Source organism: Phaethon aethereus (genome assembly GCF_964289735.1).
Source record: "Phaethon aethereus genome assembly, chromosome: 3".
Classification (NCBI taxonomy): domain Eukaryota; kingdom Metazoa; phylum Chordata; class Aves; order Phaethontiformes; family Phaethontidae; genus Phaethon; species Phaethon aethereus.
The window spans coordinates 112,279,813-112,295,191 of record NC_138576.1 but is presented as its reverse complement, the minus strand read 5'-3'; the positions used below and the strand labels follow the sequence as shown (position 1 = coordinate 112,295,191).

Below are 15,379 nucleotides of genomic sequence, written 5' to 3'. Positions count from 1 at the left end.
ACAGCTGTGAGATTACTATGGACTGTATTGCTCCTTTTTGTGCTTCTATTAAAAATGTAAACTACCAAACAAATCTAATTACATGGCTTGTTTCTTCCCATTTCCACAACGATCCCAGGTTTTCTGGGATATTAGAATGAAACAACCTGAAGTAGAAAACATTTCCTCCTCATTGTCTGAAGTCCAGCAGGTCATATGGCTGTAACACCCCAGGGGAAACTTATTTTACTGTGTTTCTGTTGGTGTTTTCATCATTATGTGAACTTTTTGTTGCTGTTGTGACAGTTTGTATCCTTTAGCTAAAAGTCAACTTCACATCTAGACTACATCTTCAAACAAAGGACTTCTGTAAGCTGATGCCCACAGTGGCTCTGTTTAGTTGTCTGCTCTTGTTGGGGAGCAGGCAGGTCTTCCTCTTGGTTGCTTCTGAAAGCATCTTTCTTCATTGCACTCTCCATCTGCACTCTTTTGTTTACCATTAAGGTCAAGTCTATGTGTTTTTCTCTCTCTGCCTGTTGCATTAGCGGCACTCTGAAAGTGAGACTTTCTCTGGATGGGAAATGTTTGGTGAATTTTTAAACACCATTATTGATTTCACATTAATTTTCTTTATGAATCAGGAAAAGCTCTTACACAAGGCTGTAAGAGCCAAGAAATATTTGACAAGTTGTTTAAAATCTATTGCCTGGAAGCAGTCTGATGGATCAACTAATTTATCTTCCTTATTTTTAAGTATATTCTCTAAGCATACCATATCTTCACTGATTAATAATATCCACCCTGAAGTATATAGTGCAACTGAGGGGTGAAAAGGTTACTTGTACCCACTTATTTAAGTTTTATCATGTAGAATCTGAATGTAAACTTCTTAGACTTTTGCCCTTGACATGTGGAAGGATCTCACAGAATCATTAAGGTTGGAAAAGACCGTTAAGATCATCAAGTCCAACCATCAACGCAACACCACTATATCCACTAAACCATGTCCCGAAGAGCCATGTCCACATGTTTTTTGGACACTTCCTGTCATGGTGACTCCACCACCTCCCTGGGCAGCCCGTTCCAATGTTTGGCCACTCTCTCAGTAAAGAAATTTTTCTTAATATCTAGTCTAAACAATCTCAGATTGTTTCACTTCATTTAGTAAGGTTTAAGCCTTAAAAATGATGCATGCATCACATCACAGTCCAAATGCTCTAGAAAGTATTCTAAAGATACTGCCAGCTAATTAAACAAAATCCAAGAGCAGCAGATTCTAATCTAATTTACAGTAATGTGAAATAACAGCATCGGTCACTTCAGCTGGTTTGTACTGCTGGAAGAGAGATTAGAGCATAGGTCACTCTACATGCCTAGCTGCAGTCACAGGTAGCACATACCTCTCTCATCATGTCACAGCACCATACCTAGGAGAAGATGAGCAGAGAAGTTCCATGTCTGGTTCCTCTTTGGCAAGAACAAAGTCCCCCCAAAACCAGAAGAATCTTCTGCTCCAAGCTCTCAAAGCCATTGATCAACTTCCTTCCGTGGTTTACAACAGTCGCTCTTCCAGGCCACAACATGAACGCTGTCTTTTAAACCTTTTTAAGGGGAGAGGCACAAGAGGGCTTGTGTTCATCAGAGAAAGGTTTATTGATAGGGCTTTATTAATTTTTTGGTTGACAGAGGTAATTACTAAGTTTAATACCAAATTAATAGTAGTATGAATTTTAGACAAAAGCAATTAGATTGCAGACTAGGGATAAATATAATGCCAGTTGTATATCTCATACGCTACAATAAGGGAAATATTGCTAGAATAAGGTCTGTATTTCAATTCAATTATATTTGGCAGGTCAATTAGAATTGCTAACTATAATACAAATATCTCTTCTTTGAGTGTGCTGTAGTAATGGATATTTTATCTCATGATACGAGTGATGAACAGGAGGATTCTAATTAACATTCCATTCCCCAATCTTCATCTTTTTATGTTCCTTCACTGACTACTCTTCCACACCTCCAGAAAAATTGACTCATAAATCAGACTGCTACCTTCTTTCTCCCACACCTCGCAGGTTGAGTATGGAAATATTACGTATACATAGTACAACACAGTGTCTTGCAACACAACGTAGTTAGCTGTCAAGACACTCATGCAGGCTGCAGAAACTATGATTTTGATAGCTGGACCTCCCCTATCCACCCAAACATGTTCAGAGCTACACAAAATCCCAGCTCTGGGCTGCCACAGCCCAGCACTGCCCAACATTGACTACTGCAACTAATGTTTATATACAGAAAATTTGATTTGATGCTTTTCTTTATTCTCAGTTGTTTTCTGCATGACATATCACCAAAAAAAAAAGTAAAACACCCAACTCAATTTTTTTGTTGTGAACAAGTATTATGCTAGTCCATACTGAAAGTGGTTCACAGAAGTAATGCTATCTACACAGACGTAAATCTAAAAAAAAAAAAACCCTTGCATTCAAAATGTACCCAGTTTTGCCAAGCAACATTACAAGACAAAGTCATCCATTGAATCACACACAGTAATAAGATCACCAGTTCAATAAAAAAGGAAGACAAAGATCAGCTGTTAAGAAATGAAGATTACAAAAAACAAATAATAAAAGTTGAACATTTATAAACTTCTAGAGCAACAGCTAGTCTACCTATCTCAAACATGCACTTCCCACAGTGACTGTCATTAACCTGTATACACAAAACAGCAGACACACATCACTTCCCTTTATCCCATTCCTAACAAGAAAATTCTCTAGAGTATTAGACTAGTCTTGTCTTACATCAAGTTTTCCTTCTCATCTTCACTAACCAAGACTTGAAAATACACAATAATCTTGATTTTCCATTTTCCTCTTCTGCTTTGCTGTGAAGAAAACCATAAAAACTTAAGCTGAGGAATGAGAAGATGCAAGACATTCAGTGACTCAGTAAATCTGAGTTTGTAGTACTAGACACAGACAAGTGGAGGAGAAAGACTTTATTTAACATTTAAATCAATTGTTTTGTAAGCTGTCCTTACAGTGAATATGCATCTATTTATATAAATTTCTTCAAGGCCTAGATCACACCAATGCTCATCGCCAATAGTCAGTGAGGAGGATTTTACAGAGCTATTGATCTCATTTCCACACACATTCTTCTGACCTCATCTCCATCTCTGCTTGTCAGCATAAAACCTATGAGATTCCCAAGACATTAGTTATAGGCAACAGAGAGAGAAGAGCATTTTCCACATACAGCACAGTTATTATCAGTTAATTTGGGTGAATTCCTGTTTTTATGTCCTTTGCATAATGAAAAGGTCACATATCTTTTGGTATTTATGTTCACATGCTGGGTGACACAGAGTCAAGACTAGAGAATACATACCTATAGGGCATATATCACACACTCCGCTAAGGAAGCAATGCAAGTGCTTGCCTCCCTCCAACTGCGAAATCCTTGAGCCTTCCAGGGATGCAACCTACCACTCCACCAGTCACCCTGACAAGCATAAACACCCATCATCTCCAGATTAGCTAGTTAGTGGCAAATAAAGATTCAAGACTCTGGCACCCTGGAAGTGAAACAAATCAGTATTTCACACAAAACAGCCTTTACTCAAAGTCCTGGAATCTCAAGATGGACAGAGATTAAAGGACTAAGCTTAAACCAGCAACACTACAGTGAAAGGCATCAAAAACAGTATGTTTGGAGAAGGTGAGAGCTGACCCACTGAGGACAAGAGGACAGAGTTCATATCTCACCAAAGAAACAGGGTCATTGGGAAGACAAAAAAGATCACAACCAAGCCTTTGACTGATGTGGTAAAGGTGGGATAGGAAAACCTTCTGTATCTAGAATAACTTGGGATGACAGCTGAGCAAGGATTCTGAGACACCTGCAGCATGCTACAATGAAAAATCTCTGTGTTTTGCCAAAGTTACCCTTAGCAAAATACTTTCTGCTGTTGATTAGCTGACCCAGCTGAGGTATAGAAATGTTTATGTGTAAAATGGAATACAAACAGGAGAACAAATGTCCCCACCGTGTGCATAACTGGAAAAATCATGCAGCACTGGAAACGGCCATTGCAGGTATTGACCTGTAAGACATTCCTTGCCAACTTAACTGCCACTTACCCTAAGCAGTGGAAGTCCAAAGCTCCTTGAAGGCCACAACCAATATCACCACCACGTGGCAATGAAAAGAAATGAACTGCTTAAAATCGTTACACAGCTTAACGTCTATACTCACTGTGTGATCCCAAGTTGGTCATCTTTAAGTACATGCTGCCACCTGCTTAAATGGATAGCTCAATCAAGAAACATAACATGGTGCTTCAGCAGCAGCCCAAACAAATTCTACAGCACAGCAGCTATGTCTGAGAGCATTCCAGTAAAACATATCTAATTAAAGGTGACTTTCACCCAAAGGCCCAGGGAATTGCTAAAGGCATGCTTCCAGGATCACATTAAGCCAAACTATGTGCAAGCCTCCTTCACCACACAGGGACCATCCTTTCCCAACACTTGTCCGCACTAGCACATACACATGTGCCTGAAAACTAGCTGTGCTTTCAGCTGGATTAGTTTCCAGTTAGATTATCTCCTTGATCTGCCCAATTGCGCTGCTGCATAAATGTTAGTTGACAGAAGAGGGGACAGGGTAGGGGCAGCAAAAAGATGCCTGTAGAGAGCAGCATTGTTTCTTAATGGCAATGACAGTTTAGACCCTAACTGAAAAATGCTTTTCAGGACATTAAAAACCCTTTCTGGGGAAATCTCTTTCAGTCACAAGGATAACTAAACCTTTTCCCCCTACCTCATGAGATAAGCTGTAACTGAGAGATCCAACTGAGACTGCAAGATAGAGAAACAGGACCTAGACCCCTCTCTCATAGCTGCCCAACTTAGAGAAGGAGCAAACCGGCAAGACGTGCACATATGACATGCTACACCTTTTTTTTCCAGAGTAGGTTCATGGGAATTAATTTCACAACCTTTCTATATTTAAAGAACTCTGTAGAAAAGGATAGTTTTGGAGCAGGACATTTAAAATGGCATTGGACTCCCAGGCAGCAAAGTGAAAAACTGTAATATTCCTTATATTCTCCCTTTCTAGCATGACAAACTTGTTCCCACTAGCGGACAAAATCAGTTGTTGGTAGGGTAAAATTGTCAGATAATACCAACAGCACCCACCTGCTCTCAAGATTTGAAGCAAAGGCAATTGTACCAAATGTATTCATGTGCTGATGGTGAGACTATAGAGACAGTTTCTTATCTCCAGGACCGAAAGAACTATCACGTCTCACTGCTGACCCTCCTCTGTATGGCAATACCAAACCCCGTTTAAGAAACACCCTCTGGATGCTTTACAAATGCCACCAACAGTTTGACATTGAAAATGAAGACTGGGATTTCTGCTGCTCATTTCAGATTTAGCTGCTCACAACAAAGAGGAAGCAAAGTGTCCTTAACTGCTCCTGCCACTCTAGGCCTGTCTTGGATAAACATCAGGAAACACAAGTGCTTTGTAAAAATGGGGAGCTCAGAATCCCACTAACAGTTTTTTGGGGGAGAACTATCCTCCAAAGCAGCAAAAACTTCCCTAAAGAAGCTATTTTTTTCTTAGGTAGGTCTAAAGCTGGAGGCAGGCCTTCATACAACTCCAGCCTCTTGGTATTAAATGATTGATTTTTACAGTTAGTGGTATTGGAGGTACTTCTTGTAAACCTTTCTCATTTGGCACCTGACTCAACTCATTACGTTGAAAGATTTGTTCAGGCTGTATCTTCTCCAATGTAATATAAACAACAGACATACCAGCCATATTTGGGGGTGGGAAGCCCTAGCTCTAGAGACAGAACTTGTGGTATGGACACATTGCTGATGCAATGAGCAAAACAGTAGACTCCAAGAAATAAGAATTATGACCAAGACGAATTTGAAACTAGAAACTAACAGCAGGATCTATGGAAATTTCTTAAATCTGAGCCACAGAGCTGAAAGGAACTACAAGTATAAGGTGTAGCCTATACTTTAACTCTGTACTTGCATGTTTGAAAAGGTGTAGTGAGAAGCAAACCTTGAATGAATCACAACCACAGAGCCAAATATTCTCTATCTCAGAATAAAGTGTCTAGACAGATCATTCATGAGACTCATGCTATTTTGACAGATCACCCATAAGTTACATTATTTATACCCAATGTATTTTAATTAATTTCAGCAATGAAGCTTTGTATCGGTTCAGACTATCTGAAACATATAAATTCAGTACAATCCAGAGGACCAAGCTTGGGGACTTCAGTGGAGGGCAGTGGGTATCACTGGGAAAACAAGGCTGAAAACATAGATTGGATGCTTGAGACAGTTCCACCTTCACATGTAATGGAAGCCATCCGCTCTACCTCCTCAACATAAATGCCTGTCATTGACTGTAGGCTGGTCTGCACTGTGACATCTCTGCCCCAATGTTACCTTAAAATTGTCATTCAGGCTTCATCTCTAGTATAAGCTGTTGCTCATTCACTCTGCGCTCCAGACCTCTTACACTCCTGATTTATAGCTAGGATCAAACATATCATTTTCTCAAAATTTCATTGAGGCAAAGGTAGCTATTGAGCCCATTTCCCACATGCTCCCATATACAGCACATCAAGCTGCACAAGCAAGCACGGTACCCAGCCCTGCTGCAAGCCTGCTTCTGACTCTCAAGGGCCAATGGGTTAGAACCTGTGCAACAGCCCTGCCAGAGACCAGCACCCAGAGCTCTGCAGTAGCAACCCCCAGGATCACTCCCCCCACACACACACCATGCCTCCCCTCTTGCTAGTGACCCAACAATATAAAACTGGGTGCTTTTCCCATCAGCTGAAAATCTTCCCTCAGATGGAAAGTGCTTCGTAACCTCTCTCCCTCCCCTGAAAATACTCCCCAAAAAATTCAGAATGCAGGTGGTTTGTATGTATCTATCTGGTTATGAAATTTCTACCAGGACAGCCAAATAGACACCATCCCTCCAGGACTTTTTTCAGCAGTTACTTTTATTAAAAAAATTAATGAGAACTGAAGTACCATTTGGGCTTCCCGAGAGCTTTTGTTAGGGCAGAATCAAAATTAACATGTTAGATAAAAATGTTGCAACACTCATGTGAGCTTATAGGAAACAATGCATATTTCCTCACCCCAAGGTCTTCATTTTTCCTGCAGAAACCAGGTTGGTACAACAACAGAAAACATCCCAGCCACACACATTCACCCAAAGGGCAATCTACTAAGGTCAGCTAACATCAAGCTACATTTCAGGAGACATGGATTCCAGGTAAATGGAAGGTAGATTTAAGAGTCTTTCTGTAAGAGTGGGAGGATTTAGCTGCATTAGGTGGGATGTAAAACACAACTACAAGGAACTGAGGGTCAGAGAAATTGCAACAAATTGGCATTAATATTTTTGAGCTGCAGAGCAAGCAGGTTCAACCAGTTCTAGGTATCGCTATTTCTGAAAGGCTGTTTCTTCCAAGCTTGTAAGAAACAACCCACTAGGTTTAAAGAACTTAAAGTCCACACTAGGTCAGTCCCAAATCTTCAACGCAGTATTTTTAGTCCAGGGATATGTTAACAGCTTATGAGAGGGTTAGAAATAATAGGCAAAAGTCTTATGCTTCTGAAAGCAGTAATGCGACACTGGAGAAAGCCTTAGATAAAGGCTCCTGTACCCTGGGTTCTATTCCTGGCCCTGTTAATAGCCTGTAAATGCTCTTGGGCAAGTCATTTCAGCCCTTTTTGCTTCACTTTCATCTGTAAGGAGAGGGATAGACATGTGGCTCCTTTGCAAAGCCATTTGAACTGATTAAAAAAAGCATGATAAAAACTGACTTCTTGTATTTCTTGTTCAAATCCACAAGCTGTAGCTAAAGGCTCTGCAGCGGGCTTTGTGTAACAAACTGCAACAGTGCTCTCAAAATACTTCTTGTTCTCTCACAATTAGGAAGCAAAAACTAGTAGTACTGTGCATTTTCCACTTAACTGCAAGCCAGTGATTCAGGTTTTTCTTTTCAATTTGCAGTTTCTGAACAATTTTTAAAGAGAGCTTTAGGCCATCATATACAAGTTGGAAGTCTGTTCTTCCTTACCTTTTGTGAACCCCTTAGAAGTAATCCACAGATCACCAGTCATGGAAATTATCCTAGACTTGATCAACTGTTAAAGCAATACTCACATCCTCAGGGCAAGTAAGGATCATAACAACTTACAGGAATCTGTCCCACATTCAACACATTTCTAACAGCCTCTGAAGCAAGGCTTTTCAGGTTGCTAGTGTATGTGTACATTAAAGGGAATAAAACAGCGATTCCTGCAGATCACCCTGGCCTGAATCAGCCTTGCTCACTTAACAGTTTACACTGCCCCACACCCACTTCCCAATCCTGCTTATTCTGTGGCCCCACCATCTCTAGTCTCTCATCTGTTCTCTACTGAGATTGTAGAAAAGGAATATTTAACCCTTCCATTATCTTGATCAGATCTTCAAGTTGTTTTACCTGTCTTCACTTTAGAGCAAGTCAGCTGAATCAAAGTCACTCTTCGGTCTCTGCACATCACCCTCACAAACAAATAGAAAGCTCTGTATCAGTAATTCCTTCAATAAAACTTGCACTACTTCTCTCTATGAAGCTGCCTCATAAGCTACAAAGCTCTAACTATTCTACATTAACACATAATTAACAAGTTACTGTTATTAGTGATAAGCACTCTGTGGCACCCCTTCTTCCATGCAGGAAGGTGATCTCTTCGAAGCAGCAGCCAACTCTTCATGTACACACAGAGAACCAAATATCATTAAATGTTTAAATACATATAAATTTGAAATTCAGTGCAGCTTAGCAGATAGTCTCATATCATGAGCTAGCACTTGACAACTCTGCCCCAAACTGCTTATGCTGTAAACGCTCCAAGTAAACTCTTCACCCAAGTCTTATGCCTTTCTGTTCATAATGTGAAGTTGTTCACGGGTCACCAAAAGGTGATTTGTGGCCAACAAAACCAGTCTAACAAGCATTTATATTGTAGACAATTATGCAAAAAATCACAGTATAGTTTAGTTCCACTTTCCATTCCCTCTCTTCCCCATTTAAATAAAGAAAAAGCTGTCTTGACAAAGGCAAAATTATCTTGCCAGTATAAACTGCACCCACATTCAGGAACGGTTTATTAGCACACCATACAGGATGGCTTAAAGCATCTTCGCAGTGGTCAATACAATGAAGCCTGAACATTAGTTTGGACTTTCAGTATCATTTTCACCACAGAACAGTGTTTTTCCTCTGAGGCAAGAGAGCAGCAACAGAGGCATGGGATGGTGAAGTACAGCATTTTGAAGATTGACTTACAAAACTGAAATTATGATGATCAAGTCCCAGTCGTCACAAATCAGATAGGATAGATTTAATTTTATTATGAGGAGACAGAGTTCTAATCAAAACTCTTTTGATGAGTTTTCAGGCTTTCTAATGTCTGGCCTTCTAAAGCACAGCCAAGGATATTAGACAAGAACACTGTAACTATTTATCTACTCCATGCCCTGTAAGCCACCAATGAATGCTTGCAGGTATCACTTTTTTCCCCACCAGTAATTTAGTAACTTCATCAAATTTGTCTTACTTGGCATATGAGGGTCTTATCATATCAACTCAGCACATTTTTCCAAACTTCTGCATAACCTTCTACAGATTGCCCTCAATGCGTTTTGGCTAAGTCAGTGAGACTAGACATATTGGGCTTGCTTATACATAGAGTCACATTTTTCACCATTTACAGTAAGTTCTTCCAGACTCCCACTATCATGTCGCTAACACAAGTTACCACCTTAAGAAGCTAATTATAGAAAGTGGGTTTTTTTAGGCCAAGAGATCATTGGGTTACAAACTAGTTCAAGACTTTTAAAGAAAGTCTAAAGCCTGCTCTGATTCAAGTTTTCAATAAAGTTTTATTCTAATATCAGAAGCTTTAGATTCGCATAAGCTTTAAGTGAAAAATAGCTTGTCATCCCTCTTGACCCTTGAACAGGTTTTCAAGGATTTAGACAGAGTACTAAAAGTTTGGAGTACACTGATACTGAGCAATTTCAGGTAATCTTGCAACCCTAAGAATTCATTTGCTAGATCTTGGTGAAGAGAGCACAACTAGAACAGCTGAACAGAAATGCAGTTAATTATTAAAATACTATGTTTTAAAGATTAAATTTTTTTAATGCTGTGAAAATCCTTAACCATGACACAGTAAGAGTTACACAGTTTCACAATGCTATCAGAAAAAAATATTTTTATGATATATACATGTAATTGTGTAGCTCTACAGAATGTTTAGTACACTAGCCTGGTAATGTGTTATGACAGAAACTGGCCCCAAACAGTGACATTTATCCTCTTTCCCTATAAAGCTCTTTTCACAAGAGCTTAACTTTATTATTTCTTCCTCTACTATTAGAGAAGGTGGTAAGAATTACTTTTCTCAGGCATGGAAAACAGTCCTCTGCTGTTTCTCTGGTCATTCCTCAAGGCAACAAAATGCTAAATCTAAGAAATGCACCTTAGCAGCCACTCTAAGATTTCTCATACATTTATTACTGGCCTGATACAAACTTAAAAGTAAAATTTCACTGTCATTTACTTCAGAAGCACAAGTATAAATGTTTTTAAAGCTTTTTTTAAGCTGTCATTTCCCAGTTACATTATACCTTCATTTGTCAGCTTTGAACAAGCTCCTGCCTAATGTGTTTTTAATTACAACTGTTTATTTACATTTTATACCAGATAACACACTTTTGATTTTCAGGTACAGACACAGGCCCTGGTTCCACTGACTCCAAGTGCGTAGTTTAAGTAGGACTACACACAAACCCACCTTTGCAGCATTAGAAGCAGATTCCTGAGCAACCCTGCAAAGAGATCTTCCTGACCGCTTGGATTTTGGCATCCATTTTATTAAGTGATTTCTGAAAAGGAAAAAGAGCACAACTAGCTTCAACCATTTTTTCTGCTCTCAGGCCACCGGCCAAACACTAACATGACAAATAGAAGAAAGCAGGAGAAGCCTCATACACTGTCAAAACTGCCAGCCCAAGATAAGTAACATATTGTTATATTAGCAAAAGGTAATGCAAACGCGAGTGTGCACCCTGACCAAGGAACATACACATTCCCCGAGTGAAAGAGCTGTTAACAACCAGTCAGAAAATAAGCAGCCAGTACGTGGAAACCGAAGTAGGACAGCACCCCGGGCCCAGGCCGCTCCAGGGCAAAGCCCGCACCCAAGGCAGGGCAGCCAGAGCCCACTGGACACACCAGGCGTTCTCGGCAGCCGCCGCCAGGCTCCCTCGCCCCCATGTCACACACGGCCTCAGCGGAGGGGCCGCTGCGAACTCCCTCTCCTGCCGCGCTCCCACCTGGCTGCCCGCGGGCAGAGCTCTGCGGAGGTCCCGGCGGTGCCCGTGGTACCGGCCGACCGGTGACAGGCACCTGGGGCTGCCCTCACAGAGCCCGCTGCCGCCGCCGGCCGGCCACTGGCCCGGCCACTCCCTGGCCCACCGGCCACGGGCAGATCCAGAGGAACGAGGCGGTACAGCGCGGCCCTATCAGGCCCGGGACGGGCCCGCTCCTCAAGCCGCGGCGGCGCCCACCATTGCCAGGCCTGAGCCTCTGCCCCGCCATTGCCGCTCAGCTCGCACCACACCCCCCACGCCGCAGCCACCACCCGCTTCGCCCCCAACGCGCAGCCGCCCGCCCGCCGCCCCGACCCTTATATCCTGCTCCGCCACCCCACCCCGCGCCGCTCGCCCGCCCGCCCCTCCCCACCCCGCGCCCCATAGAAGCGGCGCGGGGATTGGTCCCGCCGCCGCCGGCCGGCTGTGTGGGAGGCGGCGATTGGCGGAGCACGGCCGCCAGCGGCTGCCTCCCCGCGAGTGTGTGTCTCTGGCAGTGTCAATGGCTCCTCCTGCCACGGAGCAGCGACGGGCTTGAGACGGGCAGGACCGCGGGGCTCCTTTAAGAGAGGGATTTTCGGGGGGGCCGGGGAGGGGGGCCGCGGCGCGAACGTCCCCCACAGCCAGCGCTCGGGAGAGCCAGCGGCCGGCGGCTCCTCTGCCTCTCGAGCGAGCCGGCGAGGAGGCGGTAGCGGCGGCGGGACCCCCGCCTGGAGACTTCCCCCCCTTCTTCCCTGCTGCCCGCTGCTGCGAGGCGGCCGCCCCGGGGCTCCCTCCTTCCCCCTCCCCTCCCCGACGAGGCACCGGTTGCCGGAGGATTCCCCCCCTCCCCTCCCGCCACCCACACGAGTCGGCAAATGAACTCGGTCCGAGCCGCCAACAGGAGACCCAGGCGAGTGTCCAGGCCGCGCCCGGTGCAGCAGCAGCAGGAGAGGAACAACGCCGCCGCCGCCGCCGGGGATCGGGGTAAGCCAGGCGCCGCCGCGCCGAGCGGGGGCCTGCGCGGGGTTCGCCGGCGGTGCTGGGCCCCGCCGCGCCCGGCTGGGCACCGACAGGAAAAGCCGAGGCTGCTTCACCCTTGGCTCCCGCTCAGGCCGCGCTTTGTTTGGCTTGGGCTCTGCCCCGACTGGGGGCCGCTGGGCCCTGCCGCCGAGCGGGAGGGAGTCGGGGGCTCGGCCCCTTCCCCGGCCGCGCTCCCACGCCCGCTGGGGAGGGGGGAGCCGATCGCCGCCGGCCCTTCGGGACAGAACGCTGCGATTCCCCCCCCGCCCCGCGCCCCCCGCCCCGTCCCCGGGGGCTGCGGGAAGGCGAGCCGCCTTCCCCGGGGGAGCCGGCGGGCTGGGCCCCCGGGCCGGCGGAGGAGAGAGGTGACGCGGGGGGAGCGGCGCCCGGGGGGTGGGGGGGGGCGCCGGTGCCGGGCAACTTGCGCCGACACCTTCCCCGCCGCCGCCGGCGAAATGGTGTCCGGGGGCGGCGGCCCGGGTCTCGGCGAGCCTCCGCGGCCCGCCGCGCCGCGCAGTGTTTGCTGCGCAGTTCGGCGCCCGGGCTTCGGTTACAGCGCCCGGCGGGGGGGCGCGGGCCGCGGCCGATCGGCCATTTATTTACCTCAAGCCTCACCGCCCTCCTCTCCCGCCCCCGCCGCGGCAGCCGGCGGCCCCGAGCCGGCCGGAACGGAAAGGGGGCTCCGGTCCCCCACGCCTCAGCCCGGCGAGTCCGCCCGCCCCGCTGGGGCCGGGGCCTAGCGTAAAAATGTTGACAATTTGGAGCTAATGGGGGAAAGCACCATTGTCTGAGGGGATGGGGAAGCGGCGAGGTGGGATTCCTCCCCCTCATGGAGCTCGGAGCCGGGGGTACGGGGGTGGGGGCGAGGGGGTGGCGGTCCCTCAGCCCTGGCACCGCCGCCCCGATGCTGGCTCTTGGGGGTGCGAGTGCTCCCGGTGTGCAGGGCTGGCTGCTGCTGCTTTTTTTTTTTTTTTTGAAGGCGAGATGGGGGTGGGATTGGAGGAGACATTTTGCATGTCTTATCTGGTGGATTGGATTTTAATTTTTTATGCCTTGGCCCTCACAACTCTGGCATGATAAAGGAGACTGATCTGAGGTGCAGTTTTAGACGTACAAATGTCTTTTGAAAATAAAAAAAAAGCCTTCATTGTCATCTCAATGTCTTTTGTTTGAGTATCTAGGATATCACATCGAGAACAAGGTATTTTAACTACGGAGATGCATCGTGATAAATATTTCAGAGCGTTTTATGCAATCATAACATTTTAAGCAAATGAAGTAAAGAAAATTTAATCTGAGGAAGTATTTTTAATTCTCCATTCCTGCCCCCTCCCCTCCCTCCCCTTCCTTCCCCCGCCCCCCCTCGCACACATTGGTCAGAGCAAAGAATGTTACCCAGACCAGATTGCTGTGTATATAACCAGAGGATGTGATGTCTTATGCCCAATTATGGGTCTTGTGTAAACCTTCCAAAATCTTCAGTAATTATATAATTAAAATGACTTCTCTGGTATACTGACATTTAAAAAATAAAACAACAACAAAAAGAACTTCCTCCTCTCAATGACATGCACTGAGGATTTTCATCATCGATGTTCCATATGCAGAATATAGAATTATTTCAATCCCACAGTTTTCTTTTTCTTTTAAACAGATGAAAACATAACTTCTAAATTGCATCCGGAAAGGTGTGCTTATGGATTAAATGCTGTGATTATTCAGTTTTACATTGGACTGCCTGTCTCAAACTGTTCATATGTTATTAATTTGCTAAAGATACAGGCAGAAACTTTTTGTGTTAAAATATGAGGCTGAATTTTATTTGTATTACTCTGACATTTTGTGGAACTCTGCATTTGCCTAATTATTTTTTCACATTGTTCATTTCTGTTTACCACTCAGTGGTGATAAAATTGTAACAAAATCAAGTTCCGCAGTTTGCTGAAATTACTGCTCCATATGGATCACTGCTAGCTTTTTCCTTGCATTTTTGAAGGTCAGTTGCACTAGGTCTGACTTGGCCAAAAATGTATTAACAGCATTAGGGTCTTTTGTTATTAGTGTTACATCTACATTTGGCGTGTCTCTTAGTGTAGTTCCCCTTCCTATCTCAGAACTTGCAAGGTCTGAGACACTATCTCTGGAAGCTAATGCCAGTTTTACCTGTGACTTTGATTGCTTTGTGCAGGGCTGTTACTGTAAAGGATGATGAATAATGCTACTAAATTATAAGCCAATATACTAGGGTTAGACTATACCACACAAGTCAGTGGTGACTTTTTTCACCTTTATTCCAAAGCAATGTAGGTCATCTTAAAAAAGGCTGTACAAAAGAAGCAGCATAAGTTATTAGGAGAGGATTTCTATTAAACTCAGATTTAAATTTGTTTTAAAAAAATGTTATTGGATAATGTGAATGCAGCTGTGATTAAAATTATTCTTTGTTATTATTAATTTCTTTCCTCTGTCATATTACAGCACAGTACTTATACATATGAATACCATGGAACAGAGTTAATCTTTGGAACTTCTTGTTGTTCCATATCCTTAATGTAGATTGCTTAGTAAAACTGTACTAGGTCTTGAGCTTTATTTGTTATTTAATGCTGCATAAGTAGACAGTGTTTTGCAACTGTGTAACAGCTGTTACATTTTCACCACTGGGTAAAAACCAAGTTACGACTCCTGTTATTAATAAATAGAACACTAGGAAAAAATGGTTTTATAAAAATCCTACATCAAAGGTTCTTTGTAAGGGTTTAAAATCATACAGAGCTGTGTTTTATACTGTGAAGCAATTCTTATTTTAATGTCTTTTATATATTGTATGAATAGATCTAATGAATGCATAATTGTGCTATCTATATTATACATTGATAAACAATGCTTGTGTACCTGTATT

General features: G+C 44.1%; 1 protein-coding gene across 1 annotated transcript in view; it reads left to right on the top strand.

Moving 5' to 3' along the window:
• Nucleotides 1–12,332: 12,332 nt before the first annotated feature.
• Nucleotides 12,333–15,379, top strand: part of FBXO11 (F-box protein 11) — a gene marked incomplete at both ends in the record, with an annotated part of 75,574 nt that continues 72,527 nt past the window's right edge. Inside the window, one exon of the mRNA XM_081997797.1 lies at nucleotides 12,333–12,441. Coding sequence (XP_081853923.1) covers nucleotides 12,333–12,441 — 109 coding nt within the window. The remainder of the gene's footprint in view (nucleotides 12,442–15,379) is intronic.